Source organism: Zonotrichia leucophrys, chromosome 9, assembly GCF_028769735.1.
Source record: "Zonotrichia leucophrys gambelii isolate GWCS_2022_RI chromosome 9, RI_Zleu_2.0, whole genome shotgun sequence".
NCBI classification, from domain to species: Eukaryota; Metazoa; Chordata; class Aves; order Passeriformes; family Passerellidae; genus Zonotrichia; species Zonotrichia leucophrys.
Genome location: NC_088179.1, coordinates 6255182 through 6277775, shown reverse-complemented (window position 1 = coordinate 6277775; position 22594 = coordinate 6255182). Strand labels below are relative to the sequence as shown.

Genomic DNA, 22594 nt, shown 5'->3' with positions numbered 1-22594 from the left:
TTAGAAAAGAAACAGAGCTGACTGGTTTATTTTAACTTAAATCATTATTATAATGCTGATAAAAAATTCTGTTTAGAAAAGTGGAGATTTAAATATTTATAAATACTGTGCACAAGACTTAAACTTCTCCCTGTAGATTCTCCCTGTATGAAAGCAGTTTATAAAAACATGATAATCAGCCTTTTCCCACATTCACTTGAGATGCAGGAAAAAGATGCTTAACCTGCAGTAAGCCTAGATATTAAGGAAGGCTTTTTTCCAAAATGATAATTATATAATAGAGCAGACTCTTTATTAATAGTATCCTTCTTTAAGATAACAGTCTTAAAGGGCAGATTAAATAAATGTCTGCCAGAAATGAACTAAGTATAGTTGACTAAAGTAGGAGATAAAACTCAATCATTTTAAGAGACCACCTAAGGACCTCCATTCTTCTAATTTTATGAAGCCAGTTTCTGGCACTGTTGCAGTAAAGACAAAATTTCCTGTCATAGGAGAGAATCTGGTAAACAGGTTCAGACCTCAAAGTTATTCTCTAATGCCTCCATAAGTCTGCTTTGCTTTATCCTCACAGGGCAACCAGAAAAATGAACCCTCTAACTCTGATTTTCCTGTTCCATCTGTGCAGATTAAGATTAGTTTATATTTGCTGCTTCTGTAATTCCATTTATTTTTAAATTGATCACTAAAGCTCTCGTGGCCTTTTATCTGATTCTCTTTACTAGAAAATGTGCTGGATGCTTCTTTGTCAGGTTCCCATAATTTGTAAAAGAAAAGACTGCTTTGAGGCTGAACTCTCCCATGCACCTGCAAAGCTTTCAGGACAATTTGAGACACTTTGGACAATAGTTACTCAGGAATGTACTCCAGAAAACTACAGGGACATGAAAGCTCTAAATACATCCTGCTTTTCACAGCACAGACAATTCTCTTAAAGGAAACTGCATTGCTGCTTGCCTTGGAATGGTACAGGGAATTTGCATTTCTGTCTAAGAGGTTCAAAGGGAAGGGAGCCTTGTTAGGAATTCTTCTTTCTTCTGTCCCATACAAGCTTATTTTACTACAGATATCTCTATCATTATGAAATAAAACAGAGGAGAAGAGAACAGAGAACAGGCTCTGTGAGCCTAGAGAACAGATTTGTTTAACATAATGATTAATCACTTTCAGTTCCTGTCACATCAAGAGAACAAAAAGCTGGCATGGCCCAAATGCCTGCACTTGGATTTACAGCTGTGCTGTCAGGGATGTGGCCTTTGGCACCAGGATGGAGCACAGTTCCAAATTAATGCTTTTTGAATCTCTGATACATTAGCTAAATGTCTTGCCACCACAGACTCTACCACCACCTCTTTGAAAAATAATTGACCTAACTGCCATTTTCAGTTCCATGGCTGCTTATTTATATTTCTTCATCAGAATTTAATCGACCTGCACAGTTCAGCTGGTGTTCAGTTCAATCCATTCAAACCGAGAGAAATCTCTCTAGAGGTCTTCTAGCTGTTTAAAGAATAAATTAATTTGATCCAGAGTGCCTTGTGCTGGGCTGTTAATATTTCACCTCCTTCCAGAGAGCTGTGACAAGGATTTGATCCTTTCCCTTTTTCAAAGAAAAATGCCTGTTCTTTCCAGCATTTGTGTTTCTAAGCGTAGGTGATATGCTGGAAAATAAGCTTCATCCATCAAAACAAAAATTTGTCCATCAAAGAGAAGACTTTTGTTTTCCATCAAGAAGTCCTGTCTGACACAGACATTAACTGACCCTGTATGGAAAAGCTGTGAATTAACTCCCCTGCAGGCAGTGCCAGAGTCCCTCATCCCTCACCCTGTGCTGTGTCCACAGCCTGGGAGCACAAGGAGAGAGAGATTGGCTCCTCAGTCTGCTTGTTCACAGCCTAATATAGAATGGAAAACTGATCTTCAGAGACATTCAGAATTAGTATTTCAGCTTAACAATCCAGGCCTGTGCCCTGTTCTGCTGCTGTACAATGGCACAGGGAGTCTCTGTAAAGGCAGATGAGCAGCTGGGGGTTGGAACTTCCCCAGCCACTGAGTTACACCCTCAGAGGCACTGGGGGTGTGGGTCTTGCTGGGAAGGCTCTTGGGGCCTGGCTGGCAGGTGCCCCCACACTGAGGTGCTGGCCCCAGGGCAGAAAATGACACATCCCTGCTGTTTATTTGAAGCCTGATATTTTTTGGGAAAAATGAGAGAACAGTTTTTTAGGGTAAGCAAACCTCCTCACATTGGTTGGTTTGAAAGTCCCAAAGGACTCCAGATTCAGAGGGTACCTCCTGCTCTGTGGACAGGAGAGTGGATTCCCTCCCTGGGGTGTAAGATAAACTCTGAGAGAATACATGAAATTCTAGTGAGACATTTAAGATCAGGATCTGTGGCTGTTCTTTCTCATGGTGCTCTTATTGCTGTCCCTTGGCCAGGACCTTAGGAAAAGTTGACAGTAATTTTTTTTCTTGTTCATAACAGAATGTCCTATGTGGAAAGTTGTTTCTTTGGGTCTCTTCATGGACTTCTCACAGTCTTTAAAAATGTTTTGATCTACATGAAATGTATCAAATTCTCCAGGAGCTTAATAGTGATTGATAGAGGCCCCTTCAGTCACAGTGACAAGAAGTGTCTCTGCAGACCTGGTTTTGTTGGGAAGTAACACCTGAGACAGCCACAATGCATTTTTAAAGTACTGATCTGAAATTTCTGTATTAAAATAAACAACAATTGCTTGATGTTCCCCTTCAGCCCTTAAATGGAACAGTAGAGAAGAAAGGTGAAAACCTTTATTTTGCTCTGGTTTGTTCTGGTGGCTTTCACTGTTGTTGCCTTACCCTTCCCTTGTTTATTCTCCAGTCCCTGATTTCTATTTTTTCATATCCCAAAATGTCATGGAGTACCTACTCTTTCCTGAAGCAGGTTAAGCCAGCAAAATCAAGTTTTGTTTTCAGATGGCCTGATTTCTCTTCAGTAACTTGCTCAGTCAAGCAAAGAGCACTGAGACATATTGCATTTTTATGGCTGGATGGAAATTCTCCCCAGATAGGAAGGACAACATACACCAATCACAGCTATTTTTGCCAGTAATCAAATTGAACCTAAGGAGAGAGAAACCCTTAAAAGACTTCTCATAACTGCAGGGTCCTTAGAAGTTAGAAAATCATTAGATTTAACAGGAGAATGATGTGTTTGTCTCCACTAGCAGGAGTATGGGAAAACACGAAATCAAACCATGGAATTCCCCACTTTCCTGGGGAAGCTCTGTAGTGTAATTCTTGAGCTCTGCTTCAAAGCTTGAGGTATAGCCAGGGAAAAGGTCACAACTTTACAGGCAACCTGCAGATGCATGAATTCAGGTGTGATTTTTCTTCACAGTGTTTCTGTATATGCAGCATTCCTTCCTCTGAAATTATTTGGTTTCAAGGGAATGAAGTGGGGCAGTTTTTCTGCTGTTGTCCAACTCAAGTATGTGACTTTGCAGGAAAGACCTGAATTGATCCAACCCAGAGCAGTGCTGTAACTCCCAAGCCTCCTCCCTCCCTTTCTGGCAAACACCAAGGATAAGGACTGATGAAGCGCTTGTTCCTCTTGTTATAGCACACAGCTAAGGGGTGCATTAAAAAGTTGGGTAATATTGAGGGGCTCTCATTGTCAGCATGCAGTTGAAACCTCTTTCTCCCCAGAAGCAGTTTTTCTGTAACATCCCTGGCCTTGCTGTGTTTGTCCAACTCAAGTATGTGACTTTGCAGGAAAGACCTGAATTGATCCAACCCAGAGCAGTGCTGCAACTCCCAAGTCTCCTCCCTCCCTTTCTGGCAAACACCAAGGATAAGGACGGCTGAAGCGCTTGTTCCTCTTGTTATAGCACACAGCTAAGGGGTGCATTAAAAAGTTGGGTAATATTGAGGGGCTCTCATTGTCAGCATGCAGTTGAAACCTCTTTCTCCCCAGAAGCAGTTTTTCTGTAACATCCCTGGCCTTGCTGTGTTTGTGCTGTCACTGACCTGGAGTTGCCTTGCAGGACCGCATCGTGTCCATGACGCTGGACAAGGAGTACGACGTCGCTGTGGAAGCCATTCGATTGGTCACGCTCATCCTCCAGTGAGTGCTGCCCCGCCCAGCCCCTGCACTGCCCTGCACAATTCCCTACACCACTGCCATCCCAGTGGCTTGGGTGCTTTGCTTGGGGATTGAACTGATTGTGCTAATTTACACTTAGTGTGGAGGTGAACTGAACATATGATATGGACATGAAGCTAAAGTTAGGTATTTCATTTCATGGAAATATAGGAGGCAAAGTTTCATAATGTGTGGATGTTTAGGCATCCACACATTAGTGCATCCATTGTGTGGAAAATGCCAAAGGGCATTTCTACCTTTTGCCAAGGGCAGAGCAATTGTCCTCCCAAAATGTGTGGCTGTGGGTTATGCTTGCTAGAGTGACTCCAGCAGTAACACAGATGCAGTGTAGGGAGAGTTGATTGGTTTCCTGACACAAGAGTCAGGAAGAGTCACATGGCAGGACACCTTCCAGGCTTTTCCATGTGGGGATGCAATGGCTCCCCTGAGGTAAGGACCACCCCAGACATCCTCCCACATGCTGATGTAGATCCAGCCTGTCCCCAGCAGCCTCGTGAGTGTGCACCTGGAGCGGCACTGCTAGGCTTTTATAATGTATTTATTAAAGCTGTATTAAAGAATGTCTGGTTTACAAGCAGATGCACAGAATTTTTGCTTCGTATTTTATATCCGGTGGCTCCACTTTGAAGAATGTTTTTGGGCATGCAGAATTCGAATGTAAGATTGCACTTAGCCTTTCCTTAGTAAAGAAGTCCAGACTTCAGCTTTTTATTTATGGATCACTCTGCTTTAAAGAGATTAGCCTTGTAATATTAGCAAGATATGAAATCTTGCATCTACTGTTATATTTTTAAAGTAAATATAACAAATATGATCTGAAATGACATGTAGAGCACATGTCTTTCCTGCATTATTAGCAAATTTTGGGAACACGATAAGTTTTAAGGTAAAAAATTACCCAGTGCATTTTTTTTTGTCTGTTCCTGCTTTCTTTTTGGTTGCCTTTGGTTGTCCATTGAAAGCACAGGCAATGTTAAATGCATTTAGCATGAGGAGAGTCTGGGTCACCTTGAAAAGCACAGGGCAATATTCTGGCAGGTAGGAACTCCAAAAAGCTGTCTGGAGCAATCCTGATGGAGAATGACCAATTAAAATTATGTCTAGTATGATGCCAAATGATTTAGAGTCCTTATATATAAATGGTTCTAATGGATGCAAACTAAACAAGGATGGAGGTAACATCCTCATTGTGACAGTGCTGGTATTTTTATATCATTTTTGCTAAAATTCTGGGACAATCTTCCCAGGGAAGTGTTCAGAAGTGGGAACATGGATTATTGGTGAACACAGAGGGCCCAGGTTAATGGTGGGACTGAATTAGCATGGAGGTCTTTCCCAACCTAAAGGATTCTGTGATTCCAGGTTTTTGGTTTATGCTGTTTGATGAGTGTTTGGCATCTTGCAGTATGTGCACTGAAGTTTGTGTGATGGTCTGAGGAATGAGCAGGGGTGGGTTTGTATGCAGTCATGCTGATATTTTAATAATATTATTTTTTCTCTATATTGATACAACTGGGAGAAGGAAATCAGAGAAACTTCCAGTCTTACAGACCCTTTAAATACCTCTTTATTTTCAAGTTGAACCAAAGATCATTGAAGTCCCTGTTGAACCATGTAGGATTTTGTGGGAAGTGAACCAACCTTGTAGCTGTCCCAAGGGAGCTGTGGGAGGTGAGGGGATGGAGATGAAACCTCTGCTGTAGCTGAGGTGCTGTTGTGACTCTTCCAGTGGGAGTGAGGAGGCTCTGTCCAATGAAGACTGTGAGAATGTTTATCACCTGGTGTACTCAGCACACCGGCCTGTGGCAGTAGCAGCTGGGGAGTTCCTCCACAAAAAGTAAGTCATGGGTTGCCCTGGAAAAAGACCAAGTTTGTGAATGCTTCCTAGAGAGGTAACATCAAAAAGCAAAGAAGCAATGGAGTGAAATATCTCAATTTAACAAATCAGGTATTTCATTTAAACCAGAGACTTTATTCTCTTGTTTAAACAAGATCTGAGGACTTGAAGAAACTGAATGTACATTTTTCTTGCTCTGCAATTCAGATAACATTTCCCAACTCCTTGAGGATTAAATATACAAAGGCTGCACAAACTTCTGAAGTTGGTTTAAGTCCTGCAGCACTTGCTGAATTCCTGGTGTGATAAGATACATATATTGGGCTTGTAGTCTGGGGTGATCTACCTGGTATGTCAACAGTCATAATTTCTAGCAAGTTTTAAGACAGTTTATTTCTCTGTTGCGAACTTGAGAAGTTTTTATGTAGCAATAACTACAAAATTTGTTTCTAAACTCACTGTCTTCCCCTGAAAATATATTGCATTATGGTTACATCTTTCATGTCCTCACTATGCCAAAGGACATGACCCAGCTTTTCCATGGATGTGAGTCACACCACCTCTGTAACTCTGACCAGGGCATTGCCACATCATAAGAGTTAACCTCTTCTTTTTATTGTTTGCAGTTAAAAATCTTTCAGCAGGAATTTGATTTTTTTCCTCTCATGGGTGGTGACAGAGTTTTTTATTACATGTATAGAGAATTTATATTAGAACCCATGTTATCTAATTTTTTCATGCCAAGATACAGGTAGGAAAAATACACAAAGACACCTGTTTTTCTTTGCCAGTGCTCTAATTTTCTATGGTTTATTAAGCATTTACAGCTCCACATTGTAATTGTAAGCTTCCATTGGTGGATTTTTGGAATTCCAGCTTTGTGATCAAGCACTACCCATTTCAAGGAATATATGTGCAGATTTCCATTAACAACAAGACACTGTACTAGTCACTGGAAAGGGTTGGTTCTCATTAAAAATACACACTAAAATTCCTTTATTAATCAACGTGTGACAGAATACTTTTGAAAAATGCCTCAAGGTAAATAAGGACATACCTTCTCCACAGTGCACTTAGGAAAAAGACAAAACTTCATTTTGACTTCTTTTACAAGGTACTAAGCTGTGTTCTGCAAATGTGCCTCAAGGCTAACAGCATGGAGACAAGATTGTCCCATTCTTAACTAATTTTGTCTTGGTTTCTGCAGAGAAAATCTCCAGTTAAATAAGTCAGAATCTATTTCAGGCATTTGAGGTGTGATTTATCTCACCTAATTTAATACATTTCACAGGCACTTTCTCTGTGATAATCATCAGCCATGCTCTCTGTACTTAGCCAAGGAAAGCAAATAGTACAGAGGATATAAAGGATCACCAAATACAGAGGAGCACTGGCTCATCCCTGAGGTGCAGGTTGTGAGGTATCAGCACCTGCACAGGTGCTCATTGCTTAGCTGTTAAGATAAGCAGAGGGGATGAGGTAATGTTTTTAACTAAAATACAACATTTGTGTGTAACTTGTCCTTCTCTTCAGTGAATTACAGCACTGAAATCAGAATTCTGTGTTTCACATGTTAATCTGCTTTGTGATTTCACTGTAAAAGCCAGGAACAGCTTTCAAACTTCTCAAAGTAAAGCAGTCATTGCTGTAACAGCAATACTGGCACATCTGAGGCCTCTTGGAAAATTTGAGCATTGAATGGAGTTTAGGATGGGCTGTGCATCAGGGAACCCAGTGCAGAGCGTGTCACTTACCTGTAAAACCCAAAATAAGGGGTAGGAGCTGGTTTTATCTTTGATGCTGCTCCTGGTACCTGAGGTTGGCTGTTTGATGGATGTCAGGTTTGTTTGTCCATGACCCAGCCAGAGTGATACAACCCCAGCTCTCAGTGCACTGGTGCAGTAGGTGCTGCCTCCACTGCAAGACTGGATAAGTTATGAATGCAAAACTGTACAAGTGATACAAATACTTGAAACTGTGCAAAACCTTTAATGTAAATAGGTTTTGGAAAACTTTTTCCTGTGTGAAATTCTTCCAGCATTGTGAACTTAAAGACTGAAGACAAATTCGTCTCTTCAGACAGGCAGAGGTTGTGGCCTCTTTCCATTGAAAGAAATAGCTTGAGATACTTGCAGTGTTTTATGAACAAATTTACTGTATCAAGAATGAATGCTCATCATATTCTTGCAGAAATGAGAATTGTTGTGATAGCCATGAGCTCCTTCTTCTTATTTTCAGGCTGTTCAGCAGACATGATCCCCAAGCTGAAGAGGCTCTAGCAAAGAGGAGAGGGCGAAATAGCCCAAATGGAAACCTTATTAGAATGTTGGTTCTTTTCTTTCTTGAAAGTGAGGTAAAAAAGTCATTTTTAACCTTTAAATGTTTAAAAAACCTGGAACTTAAGTAGTGATTTATCAACATACAGTAATAAATTGTCTTTCTTTTCCCTTTTATTTTATATTTTCAGAAATAACCATAAGCCTTTTTCCCTGCCCCTCCATTTCTTTTTCCATTAAGGAAATTGATCTGAAGATCTTCATGGTTTAACTCCTGCATGTCCCCACTGTACTCACACTGCATTGCTGGTGCTGTGGTGGCTGCCAGGGTGCATTGCTGCACACAAATGGAAATGCTTCTTTGCTTACATAACCATGCAAGGAGAATACCTCTGGAGTTATTCTTTGGGGAGTAAAATAATTTGAATCAGGACAGGACAAAAAATTGTATAATATCTCCAGTTCTGCTTAGAATCATAGATTAACTCAGTGGGAAGGACCTGAGGGTCCTTAGCTCAGAGCAGAGTCAGCTGTGAGATGAGATGAGATGAGATGAGATGAGATGAGATGAGATGAGATGAGATGAGATGAGATGAGATGAGATGAGATGAGATGAGATGAGATGAGATGAGGTCTTCCAGGGCTTTATGAAGATGCATCTTGGAACCATTGGAAGATGAGGAAAACAAGCATAGATGAAGTGTTTGGTGAACACACCCAGGGTGGGGTTATTCCCATGATTTATAGAGACAGCATCTATGGGAAATTGTGTGGTACATGTAGTAACAGTAATAGAGATGGGGAATGGTGGTGGAGGGAGAAGAATCTCAGAAGGTACTGTCAGGTACAGGATGTTCTTAACATAGAGGGGGAAAGGTTCAAAAGTATTGATTTGATTTGATAAATAAGAAAGGAATGACAGAAATGTTTCTCTTGAGAAGGGACTGTAGTATATTTTGGGTAAAAAGCAAAAGTAAAGATATTACAATTGGTTATTTAAATTGTTATGAAGTCTTGAACAAGAGACTTGACTGAGAGAATGAAAAGAAACACTCAGAGTTGCTGAGAAGGAAGGATAAAATTTTGGTACAGTTCTTCTTTTTTAGAAACACCTCATAAACCTAGAAATTAATCTGGATGAAATGTCACTACCTGTGTGGTCCTTCTGTCTGCCACCTGAATGGATTTTTAGTTCCAGCTTCTTTAAAACTTAGATTGTAGAGTTCATTGTGTTTTACAGTGTGGAGCCCTTAGATGTGAGTGTGATTTGAGTTACTTAGGACTAACCTTGTCTGTCCTCCTGAGGAGAAAAGAGACTCTGCTCCACTCCCAAAGCCAAGACCAGCAAAGTGCCTCCCATGCTGCTCCCTGAGGGTCACTTCTCTCTCAGGGCCAGTGTTTGCTATTGTTGCTTTTGAGAGAGTTGTTAGGAGCCAAGGAGAATATCCTGACTCCAATTTTAGTAAAGAGCTGGAGAATTGGGAGTTTGCCTGTGGGTGGGATGAGTTAAAGCTGCAGCCTGGGGTGCATTCAAGGGAGTGAGCCTTGCCCAGCAGCAGTAAGTCTGGGACATTTTGCCCAAAGCTGTCAAAAACAGAGGAGAGGAATGTACTGACACCTCCTTCTCTGCACTCAGGGATGTTTTCCAGCTAAGGAGTCAGTCCCTGGCAAGCACAAGCTGTGTGTTGTGCTTGTTACTTGTTGGTAGTAGTTAAAGATAAGTTTAGAAAACAGCAGAAGCCCATGGGTTATTTTTCTCACTTTACAACAGTTGTGTTAATTCACATGAAAACATTTTTTGCAGTTGAAGTTAGTGTTAAATCTATAGCCTGTGAAATCACCAGGATTTTTGCTCCTTATTTTTGAGCACATAGCAGCATGTATGAAAACCAATTGCTTGTTCAAAACAAATACAATACAACTCTCATGCCTTACCATCTCTCCTTTTTGTAATGCAGTGAAAAAGTGAGAGAAGGTAAGTTTACAGCTTCTGGGTCAAAACTCTGGCAAAGATTTTTCCCAAACAAGCAGCTTTGTGCAAAAGAAGCTCAGTTTGGTTTTATTTAGTTTCTGTTAAAGCATAACCCCATTGCACTGGTGTCATTCATTTTGGGAGAAAACCTTCCTGAATTAGTTTCAAACTGAATGTTCTTTCCAACTAACATAAGATATGTGCCCAGGACACTCTGTGTGGCCACATGATTATGAAAGTTGAAGAACAGGTGCTTAATACCGAGAGCTGTACTGATGATTGCTTTGGATTTTCTAGTTGCATGAACATGCAGCCTATTTGGTGGACAGCTTGTGGGAGAGCTCTCAAGAACTGCTGAAAGACTGGGAATGTATGACAGAATTGCTCTTGGAGGAGCCAGTCCAAGGAGAAGAAGGTATTGGCTTAACCCTCTGCTTCCTTGACATTGCGCAGTACTGTTAATTATTCCTTAAATACCTCTGCCACCCATAGCAAAACATCTTTTATGTTGTGGTTTATTTGGAAAGCATATTTGAAGATTTTGGGTTAATCTATTTTTAATGTACTTTCCTTCAAAAGCAGCAATTTGTACTCTATTTTTCTTCTTTATTGTTCTCTGGAGGTTTTTTTAAATTGAATGTACTGCACTGTGGTTCCCTAATGTTGTAGGGAGTTTACTCAAGTCTTAACTTGATTTTGTCTGAATCTTTAAATAACTATTTCAATGAATTAAATAGCTAAGACAATTTTGAATAAACAAACACTTCAGGTGATGCTAGTTAATATGGGACTTTTCCAGGTAATGTGAATGCTCAGGAGAAAAAACAAAGGGGATTATTTCACCATTGGTTTCAGATTTCCTTTTGCTGATAATAGACCTGGCTGCACAAAGTAGCTAGGGAGACTGGGGGCAAAGTGTCCTAAGGTTAATGAGTGTCATTCAAGATCCTTTATAATTCCCCAGGATTCTCCTGCTTCAGGGGCCTTCACAGGGCTTAGGTGTTTGAAAAATCAATGCTCCTGGCAAGGTGTGCTCATCATGTCCATGCTTCAAAGGCTGGCCTGTTGGTATGCACCTGCTACAGTGGGGGTATTTATAGGGTAATTTCATTAGGAAATTGATTCTGCTTAGCCTAGTGGGGTTTGAGCCTCCAAATGTGAGCAGAAGCACTTGCCAGAGAGCAGAGAATTTATGAGGAAGTGACAGTGAATTGTCTGTCACTGTTTCCCCTCTATGACTCCTTTATTTTGTAGATCTTCCTTATGTTCCCCTTCACTGATCCTTTTCTCCAGCCTGCAATTCTCTGGGCTGCTTTCACTTCTGCCGTGTCCATTTTTCGGGGTCATGAATGGCAAATCAAAGAGGCGTCAGGAGAGCCTCAATGAATGTGCCAGTGTGCCTTGTGTGTGGTGTGTGTGCTGCCCTGGTGCTGTGTGCTCCCCTGGTGTCCCACACTGTCCCCCAGTGATGGCTGCTGTCCCCGTTGTCCCCGCAGCGATGTCGGACCGGCAGGAGAGCGCCCTGATCGAGCTGATGGTGTGCACCATCCGGCAGGCTGCCGAGGCACATCCCCCCGTGGGCAGGGGCACCGGCAAGAGGGTGAGTGCGGCTGCAGCTGCTGCTGCCACCAGAGCATGGAGGAGATTTGTGACACCACTTTGGACACTCCTGCTGTAGGGTTTTTTAATTGGTGTTTGCTGTTTCATCTGAACACTTCTAAGGAAAATATTAGAAATTCCGTTTCTGGACATGTTTGGTTTTCTCTTTGATTTTGGGGTTTGCATGGCCAAGTTAAGCAACTTTCAGCATAAAAGTCTTTTTTTGTTATATTTTTGGATGTTCTTTTTATCATATCTCTGCCTTATATTTGTAATGTACCCACATCATTAGCCCCTATTGTTAAACCTACATAAGAGTAGGAAGTGTAGGAGCAGAGCAGGCTGCCTCTGACTGTCTTCCATAAAAATGAATGTGCTGCTAATATGGACAGAAAATTTGCAGAAAAGTCAACAGGATCTTCATCATGAAGGTTTTTTAAGCACTGGAACAGGTACTGGGAGTTGGTGCCCTTTCTGTGCTTGGTTGTTTTTGAGACCTGACTGGACAAAGCCCTGATCCTCCCAGTGTGACCCCTGGGCTGGCCCTGCTTTGAGCAGGAGGGGTGGGACTGGGACCAGTCTGAATGTGTCTGTGCCTTTAGGCATCCATCCTCTTAGGCCTCTTCCACTGAGTGCCCTAAAAATTTCAGAACTTTACATTCTGGCCAAATTGCCTCTTTAGTTTATTTTATAGGGACTGTTTGAGCACCAGTGGAAGGCCATTCCTAAGGCTGGACATGCAGTTTTAAACACTTCATTCTAAGTCACAGGGTCAGGATAATAACAGGCTTTCAGCTGCATTTTCCATAAATACAGCATCCATGTTCCAAAGCAGTCTCAGCTTTTTAAACATATTCACCTGATTTTTGGTAGTCCCAGTCTTATTTAGGATAGGCAAAAGTGGAATAAACCAACGTGAACAAATGGTTCTTCTTTTAGCATCCATTCTAAATAATCATAACTAGTTTGTTAAAGCCACAGATTTATTAGAGATGAAATCTGGAGAGTCTTGGCATTCTCTATTGCTAAAATGCAGTTACTTAACTTCTGATTTTTTTATGTGCCAAAGCAGATTAGTCTCATGTCCAGAAACAGCATCCCAGGAAAAGCTCCAAGAAGCCATCAGTTTAAACATGCTTTATGTACTTCAATTTATAAAGCACGTTCTTAGGAATTCCTAATTTATTAAAACATTTCAGGGTTAAGGAGGGAATCCATGAAAGCACTTACTGAAATTTACATAAGTATGTCTTATCTTTTGTTACAAAAACTGTGTTGTAAGCCCAAATGTTTTGTCTCAAGCTGCAAACCTTTCTAGCAGTCAAAGTGACCTTTAAATTAAAAAAAAAAAAAAAAACCCAAAAAACAAACATGTCGGTATTTTCTGTTTGGAGCACTAAACAATGTCATTATTAACTTTCCAGATATTTTCTCTTTTTCAAGAGATCTACAGCTCAATTCCCCGAAGTTCAACAAATTGCTTTCTCTTAAGTTTTCAATGTCTGTATTTGGAGCTAAAGAAAACAGATCAGTAAAACAAATTCCACCTTCTGAAGGATGATCAAAAGAGCCTGGAAGTCATGCTGGGGACACAGATCAATTCCCAGTGCCAGGGAACAGCCATATTTGGTCCCCAGAACACGATGGGGCTGTCAGGGCTGGGATTCTGCCCTGGGTTTGCACTGCTCTGAGCTTGGCTGTGCTGCCCTGGTGGATGTGCAGAGCCTGAGGCTGCTCTGGAGCCATCTCTGCACCTTGCACTGTGCAGGTGGTGGCTTGTCCTGGTCACTGATCCATTCCCCCACTTCCATGGCAGTTTTGGGTTCCTGCTGGCACAGTGCCTGGCATCCAGGCACATGCCTTGTGTCCAGCTGCTCCTCCTCCCTTGCAGAGCCACCAGAGGTGACACTTAGCTTTTGCTTCTTTTTGCTTAGACCATGAGTTGTGGGATGGCAACTGCAGGGGTCTCTGCCTTGTCCCTGGAGATAGATTCATCCTGTCTCACAATCCCACCAGCTTCTTCTCTGAGTTGAAAGGGAGCAGATTTCTAATTAAGCACTCACTTTCTTGGGAAATAGTTTCTCCTCTGGCTTTAGCTTGTAACCTTTACTGTGCAGTCTGGCTGATTGGCTACATGTGAATCATTAGCTAACTTGAGTATTTTATTATCATTATTTGTTCTCAAAAGTATTCATTTCTTTCCTGAAGCCAGGAAGCCAGATCTAGGCTTTGATAAAGCATGCTGGTTTGATTATTGTCTCTCTGTTCAAGGGGGTTTTGTTCTGACAGCATTAGTGCTTCAGTACCTCGCTGTGAACTTGGATGCACGTTCTCACTGAGAATTCCATTCCATTTAGAGAGGAGGCCGTGAATCTGCTAATGAAAATCATTGTTACAGTGTGGTTTGGTTTTGGTTTTCTTAATTATACTTCACTTTGCCCTGAGGTCTTACATTACTGCTTGGTTTAATGTGTGAAAGCCAGAGTTCAGTACAGTTGGAAGCAATAGCAGAAATTCCACTGACTGGAATTATATTTGAATTTCAATCCTAAAAAGATGTTAATGTGTGGAAACAATGTCATACTGGGTGATAGAGTATTTTCCTTTTCAATCACAGCTGCTTAGGACACACTCTTTAATCACTCTTCACCCCAAATGTGTTTTGATTTTTTTATTCCCTCCTCGTTTGATTTATTAGAAAATACACTTGCATGGGTTTTTGCTTGTAATACAATGTTTAGAAAAGTTAATGAATGCTATATGCAGAAAATGTATTTACTGTAGTTACGTTTGATCACTTCCAGGTCTTGACAGCAAAAGAAAGAAAAACTCAGATAGACGACAGAAATAAATTGACTGAGCATTTCATTATTGCACTTCCCATGCTGCTATCAAAGGTACAGTTTTCAACAAAATAAATCTTTCACTGGGATTTACAGCTGTCTCTAAACTTTCTCATTCTGCAGTGCAGGGGTTTATTTTCACTTCCCTGTTGTTTGTTTTGTTGCCATGATGTTCCAGTATTCCGCTGATGCTGAGAAGGTTGCAAACCTCCTGCAAATCCCTCAGTACTTTGACCTGGAAATCTACAGCACAGGCAGAATGGAAAAGGTATTGTGCCTTGGGCAGGAGGTGTGGCTGCTCTCAGGTGAGCCCTGTTCAGCCCCACAGTGCTGTGCCTTCGTTTGGCACACGAGCAGTGCAGCCTTGGGTGGGTGCTCTGGCAGTGGCTTTGCTCAGTGTCATTGTCCCATTGAGGGAGAGCTGAAGTTCTTTCTGCTCTGCAGCATCTGGATGCCTTACTGAAGCAGATTAAGTTTGTTGTGGAAAAGCATGTGGAATCAGATGTTTTGGAAGCCTGCAGCAAAACCTACAGCATCCTCTGCAGTGAGGAATACACCATCCAGAACAGAGTTGACATAGCCCACAGCCAACTTATTGATGAATTTGTGGATCGATTCAACCATTCTGTCGAGGATCTACTGCAGGAGGTTTGTTTTCTTAAAATTGTTGAACTGCCTAAAATATGGTAGGATAGGCTACAGAAAAACATTCTTAGCAAGCCATGAAATGATCCCTCTGAAGATGTAGTGCAGCACCAGCTATTTTATAATTATTTGGAGCCACTTCTCCCTGTGGAAAGTCCCTTACAGTAGCCATTAAGCCTTCAAATCATTGGTCATGTAAAACAAGACTGTGGGACAATCCTGCTTCTGAAAATTCAGTTGAGTATTAAAACAGTCCACATAAGGAATTAAGTGGATGAACGGATGAAAGATGATGAAAAGTGCAGAGGAAGTTGCATTTACATTAATGTTTTTAGTGATTCCCATACTCCCAGATGCATATGTAGGCAGCAAAATCAAGATTGGATTATGGTTTGAATAGAAGAGAGGAATTTAAGAAAATATGTATAATGGCATGTTAAAAGAGCCCTGGAAAGAGTAAAAGATAGAGACTGGAAACCTGGAAGAATGAGAACAGCAGTAGCAAGGATTTAAAATTATGGCCTTTTGTGATACTCTTTTTTAAGTGATATTTGTTTGAATAATTTATTTTAATGAGTCTATTTCATCATTGTAAAGACATTTTAAATTTTAAAAATTGCCTACTGGTGCCTAAGTAATTATCTGGGCTGATAATGAGAGAAACACTGATTGACAATTGCATCTGAAGGCAGGAAGATGTTTTAATTGTTAGCTTTTTAGATGGAAAAGAAATTAGCAAAGTGAGATGGAGAAGAATGGTTGCAAGTGGGTTTCTTATTTTAGAAAATTGCTGGAAAAATTAGGGCTGAAATACCTTATTTTCACTTGATTCACTAAGGGAATTTGCTGTTTAGTTTACAGAAAATTCTAAAATTGTGTTGTAGCATGTTCATCAGCTAGTGATTAAAGCTGGTGGTTCAGTCCTTTTTATAAAATAAGATAGAACTCAGATTTTGATCTTGGGAATGTTTTCTATTGCTGAAGGGTACAGGTTTGGATATTACCACAGTGATAATGCTGAATATTGTCAGATGAACTTGCTTGTTTTTTAGTGCTGTGCAGTGGCTACTTAAATATTATGGAATCTACATAAAAGCCACTGGAAATTTTGGAGATGGTTTTGATATCAGTGTAAACCCCTAAGAAGCTGCTCCTGCCTGTGCAGTAATGTACTGGGCTGAATTGCTGGATTCTCCTCATGGATTGCCTTTCATTTGCAGGGAGAAGAAGCTGATGATGATGACATCTACAATGTGCTCTCCACACTGAAGAGGTTGACATCTTTTCACAAGTAGGTGGTGCCTTCCCTCACAAATCTGTGATGTTAATTTTATCCTTTCAGCAAATATCAGCAGTGTCAGGTGTGGGGAAATGAGAAAACACATGGCCTGAAATCTGAAGTGGAGATGGAGGATGACTGGTGGAGTTTCAGTGCAAGTGTTTGGGTTGATCTGGTCCTTGCTCAGTTTGTGCCATGACCTTTGCAGATGAGATTTGCAAGTGGCACCTCCTCCCTTGCACCCAGTGCTCTTACACCCATGAGTAAATTACTACAGGTCCTGCTCTCCCACAGGACACAGTCAGGGCACAAGGGACACCGTGCTTTGGGCCTCAGCTTAGGGAGCCTATAGGAAGCTGTTTCTCAATGCCTTTGAGCTACTTCTCCTCAAAATTATAGAATTAATTATTAGTAGTAAAGATAATAATTAATAGTTCATGGTGAGAGCCTGGAAGATGCATTTTCTTCCTACAGTTGAATTGTTGGCCAAATTTCCCTTTGTGGATTGCACAGAATCTCCCTCACCAGGCACAAATCAGCTTTTCAGGTTCCTGCTGCTCTCAGACCTATGGGCATCCTCAGCATGTGCAGAGCAACCTGGAGAACTTCAGTGGAACTGTGAATTCTGGAGCACAGCACAAAGGCCTGATCTGCCCTCTAACTGCAGGAAGCACTTTCTCCTGTCAGCATGAGAGAAAGCTTCATGTGCAGGTGGCAGAGAGCCACAAATCATTTCTTCCTTATCACAGTGTGGGAGTGATGCTAAATGAAACCTTATTAGAGAAATTAGACTGTATCAGTAGCACAGCTGCTCAAAGCCCAAGGTACAGCTTCCCTCTCTTTGTGCATCTTGAAGAAGTGAAGCAGGTTGGTGGGTGGAAAGGTCACTTCTTGGAAAAGAGACTTTTCTAAGCTGTTTCATGCCACATTTGAGAAACACCATGAAACTAGTACCTTTACTTCACCTGCCTCGTCTGGCAGAAATGTGCCCCAGCAGACAGGGCTGTCCATAAGAATTAAAAGAAACCTTGGATGAAATACTGGAACTTGTTTTCTGAAGCCCATGAATAGTCTGACATGGAAGAAACTAAGGGAAAATTCTGTGTTGTGTGAATTTTCTTCCTGAACTTCTGTGGAGAATTGTGTGGTGTCCAAGATCCCTTTTTAACTATGATTTTGATGGCTAAGTAGCTCAAAAGTGATAAAGAGGCACCAGAATATGCCTAACTGTAATGTGGAGGCTCTGCTTGAAGAAAGTTTCAATTGAAAGGCTGTGTGTAAGTTGTACATAGTTAGAATTTTTCAGCTCTGGAGGCTGAAGAGCCCTTCCTGAGCTCAGCTGTAAGGCAGAGGGCAGGGAGCTGAGTGACCCCAGCTGTGAGGACATGGCCCCTGTGCTGGCTGCCTGATGGGGGATTTCTGAACTGAAAAGGCAGGAATGAGACAGTTTTTCCTTTGATATTCTCTGTAGGGTAATCTGTGCAGGTATCTGCCTCTGCACACCAAGGAGACTTTGCAGCTTTAATTACAGTGCTGTAATTAAGGAAGTACCACTCTGCCTTGCTGGCAACCCTGTGATTCATGGAAGCAGCATCTCTGTGCTTAATATCTCCAGTCAGAGGCAGCTCTCTGGCAGCCTCTAATTTATCCATGAAACAATTTATTTTAGTACCTCAAAGACCATCTAAGTCCGCAAAATATCTTTTTGGCTTTTTCCATTTTTAGTTCCAGTATTTTTTTGAGTGTTCCTGGTTTTCTTTTTATGGATTTCAACTGGGAGTTAAGGTGCACCTCGGCTTTAATGGCCCAGCCCTGGAGTGCACAGGGCACTCTGATGGCTTTCTGTGAAGCTCTTCCCAGTGACATTTTCCAGGGCTGGCTTGCTCCAGCATGGGAGGTGTTTCATGGCAGGGCCTCCAAAAGGACCTGGGCATTGCCAGTGCTGAGTTCAGCCTCTGTCCTTTTGGACCTAGGGAGTTTTTCCTTCTGGCTGAGCAGGGCAGTTAATGGTGTGACCCAGGGCAGGCACAGGGGTGGGAGGAGGGAGCTTGGCTGGGTGATCCAGGTGCTGGGATGAGTCAGGTGCAAGAGGCTGCTGCAGCCAGTTGAGACTCCCCATTCAGTCTCAGTATCCCTCCTTCCAGGTGAGCACTTCAATCAGCAAGTTTCTGAGTATTCTGAGCTGGCTTGCTCTTTTATTGACATATTACAAACTGTTTCAAATTATCTCAGTTTATTTCCACTGCAGAAAAAATTTTTAAATGTAAATTTACTTGCTGAGAGAGTATTTTTGTCTTTCAGGCAACCTGATGTTTTTCAGTTTCTGCTGTATTTCTCACTTCTCTATTAACAAACCATTTCATGAGCTGTTGAGGTCTGTAAGGCCTTACAGAGTATTTGTCCCTAATTTCATTTTTATTCCTCTCACAGATGAAATCAGGTTGGTGCAACTGAAATATTGCCACCATCTCTATCTCATGTCCATGTGTTATCATATGGTCTCACTTCAGATATTCAGGGTATTTATATCTAGTGGTCATGTGTATTATTTTTTTCCAAATCAGATAGTAGAAAAATATACAATTTTATTTTGCTTACAGCCGTTTTTATTCAGTAGATATTGATAGAGCTTGGCTGTAGTTTCTACTGCAATGCCAGGGAAGGGTTTTCTGGAGTTCTGTCAAAGAGGAAAGATAACTTAGAGAGAGAAGCAGCAGCTATGCTTAAGTAGCCTTTATAGGTGTATGATATGGAGAGTTTATCTGCTCCCTAAAGAAATCCCATGTAGTAAAACATTTTTCCTGGATTATCAGAAAGCCTGACTTGTGCTTTTAGCATGGAGTCAGGTGCTGTGCAGCTGCTGTGGAAACCACCAAATCTCTCTGGGCTGGGGGTTCTGAGGAACACAATTAATCCCTCTTGATTTTCTCTCGTTCCAGTGCTCATGATCTGACCAAATGGGATCTGTTCAGTAACTGCTACAGATTGCTGAGAACTGGAATTGAACACGGAGCTATGCCAGAACAGGTACCCTTAACAGCACCTGCACTGCATCACTGGGGTGTCTGAGGGTCTAAACAGTCTGCTTGTACAGAATTCAAAAGTTCCATGTATGATTTGTGAGCTTCTTCCCTCGCCTTTCTCATTTGGAAAGTTGGGAATAGCTGATGTTCCTGACTCTGAAAAGCAGTGCATCAATCCTGATGTTTACACTGAAACCCAACATTGTAAGCCTTGGCTGCAATTGGAATGATCACAAATTATTATTGTGCATGGAAGGTAAGATGAAAGCTTATGAAAACCAGGAAATTAGAACATCCTAGTGGAGTTCTTTTAGGGAACACATCTTGGACTTTGTTCCCTCAGAGTTCAGTTTTTGTTTCTCATGGATGAGCACAGGAGCCATCTCATATTCTCCCATGACTCCTGTTTAAGCTGCAGAATTCCTACTTAAGCATTTAAACATTTTAAGTTTTTATTTTGTTTCAGTTAGAAGCCAGTTGTTAATTCTAGCTCAGTTTCGTTAAAAAAAAAATCTCATGAAATTCTGAATAAGAATTTTGTAGAAAGGACCCTAAGAGGAGGCATTGCCACACAGTGTGTGAAAGTCCTCTCTCTGCAGTTGCTGCTTCATGCTGGAGTTGTGCTACTGGAGAGGCAGGGCTGGCAGATCAAGCCTGTCCCTGCAGCTGCCAGCCATCCTCTGGATCTGACAGTGTGTGGCTCTCCAAATGCCTCCATAAGATTTTAGGGAAAGGTGCTGAAATCTGAGCTCTGCTCAGCATTTCTTCCTGCAGGCCACCCTGAGGAGTTTGGCAGTTGTAGCACCTCCTCTGGATTTGAGCTGTTCAGGAGACACCATGGATGCTTTATATGACCCTGGTCTTCTCCATGGGACAAGTTGTATTTTCTCCCTTTTTTTAGCAATTGGGCTACATGTTCATTTTCCATAGGAACAGATTTTTAATGCTGTTTAATAGTGAAACCAGGTATAGAGATATTTCAACAGATGCTTTTGATCTGAGAGATGTAGGTGTTGGGTTGTTCTTCTGTCACATTGTGACATCTCCTCCTGCTGTATCCCAGTGCAGACTTCTGGTGTTTCCCAGATTTACACAGTATTTTTTTGCCTCTAGTAGGCTGATTTCTTACTGCACCAAGCCAACCAAGGGAAAACTCGATACCCTTGAAAATAAAAAGTGCCAAGAGCTGCTCCTGTCTTTTCAGCACAAAATGCCTGATAGATTTTCCATACACTTCCTGCTGTGCCTGCTGTTAGCAGCATGCTGAGATTCTGTGTGTTCTTGTGTTACAGATCGTTGTCCAGGCACTGCAGTGCTCCCACTACTCTATTCTATGGCAGCTGGTGAAAATCACTGAGGGCTCCCCTTCCAAAGTAAGTGGCCATTTGATCAAACAGATTTTACTGACAGACACAACTTACCTGCAAAGGTGTTACACCTGATTTCTTTGTAACTTCCACTCTTGCCATTGTTTGTTGTCATTTATAACATATAAAATGTTGCTGTTCAGATTTGTTCCGTGTTTCAGGATCTATTTAACATCATGCATATGTCTAAGCAATGTAAATAGTTTTAATCAGAATTTTATAGCAGCTGATTATTATATTTTTATTGCAGAGGATAATTAACACACTTTATTGTGAGGACTGCAGTTTGCATGGCTGATAAGGAATGTTGACATGAACAGTTGTGAGCAATACCGTTGATCTGTAGACCACAGATATCTTAATCTTGATGTGATAAGTTACTTTGCTTACTCTCTAATTACAGCCTTTATGTTGCAATAAAAATGTCAGGGCACAGGAGGTAACAACTGCTAATAAAAAGCAAATGCACACAAAGTATGGTCAGGACAAGGTGGCAGGTGACTTTTCCAGGACCTTTCCTTAGCTCTTTTCTCAGTCAGAGACCAGCATCCTGTTCTTTCAGAGCTTTTTCAAAAGTAATACATCAAATTAAAATGACATGAAAACTGAAGTAATAATTGTACTTCTCCATCAGCATCAAAAAGGTAAAGATGTTATATTGAAGTGCTACAAGACCTCCAGAGGGTCACTCCAGAATGACCATGCCAAATCTAAGTCAGTTTGGCTTTGCCCCATGAAAATCATAATTACTGTTGCCTAGAGAACTCCTAGCAATTTCTTATTTGGGGTTCCACCCCAGCCTCTACAACATGAGTTTTGTGCATGCTTAGTTGCAGCATTAGTGCCCTGCAGCTCTTCAGAGTGGCAGCAGCCTCAGCTGAGGGCAAAGAGACACCCACAGACCTGCTGTGGCTGGAGCACTCTGCTATCAAACTTTCCAGTTCACTGTGAAAATAGATCTGATCTGCACTGTATGTGGCATTTCATCCACTGGGAAATAATTTTGCCCATGGCTGGTTTATAAGTCATTATTTAGGCTTGGAAATTGGTAGACATTAAAGGGCACCTATGTCTACCTAAACTTGTATGGTTTAGGTAGGCAAAGGCATTAACAGAAGCATCTCAGAATGAAAAACATTTATTTCATGGGTATTTTGGAAGTATTCAGGCTTTTACAGCAACATTTCTGGCACAGCAGTTTAATATGTAAGTCCATGCAGGTTTCTAGGGCTACTTTGCTGATTCTAGAATGATCTCAGGGCAGAGAGGGGTGATGGTGTGTAGCTTCTCTAGTAAACCAATGGGTATAGCTGCCAGAAGTAGAGAGGCTTTTGGGCTCACAAGCCTTTCAGGTTTGAGATAAAAGCAGATTACAAAGCAAAAGACCAGCTGGAAGCAATTGCTTGGTTTCTATTTAGATACAAATGAGGTAAACTCTGACAGGGGCGGAAAAGGTCCTTGCACCTGTAGAGGAGGGGTGAGAGCAGGGAGGGGAGAGGGAGTAACAGAGTTAGGAGGAGAATTAGTGGGGAAGGAAGATAAAAGATGAAAATGGAGAGAAGAGAATTTATAATATGCCATAAAACTGATCTTAAGTCTTTGTTTTTCT

At 41.4% G+C, this 22594-nt stretch overlaps 1 protein-coding gene across 3 annotated transcripts in view; it reads left to right on the top strand.

The window, feature by feature from the left end:
* The window catches only part of STAG1 (STAG1 cohesin complex component), a 151510-nt gene that overhangs the window by 106163 nt on the left and 22753 nt on the right, over positions 1-22594 (top strand). For all 3 annotated transcript variants that reach the window (XM_064721164.1, XM_064721165.1, XM_064721166.1), the window contains exons 12-22: positions 4026-4105; positions 5874-5981; positions 8220-8334; positions 10527-10644; positions 11726-11829; positions 14633-14725; positions 14850-14939; positions 15116-15319; positions 16537-16607; positions 19535-19622; positions 20911-20991. In XM_064721164.1, the coding sequence (XP_064577234.1) occupies positions 4026-4105; positions 5874-5981; positions 8220-8334; positions 10527-10644; positions 11726-11829; positions 14633-14725; positions 14850-14939; positions 15116-15319; positions 16537-16607; positions 19535-19622; positions 20911-20991 (1152 nt within the window). The remainder of the gene's footprint in view (positions 1-4025; positions 4106-5873; positions 5982-8219; positions 8335-10526; positions 10645-11725; positions 11830-14632; positions 14726-14849; positions 14940-15115; positions 15320-16536; positions 16608-19534; positions 19623-20910; positions 20992-22594) is intronic.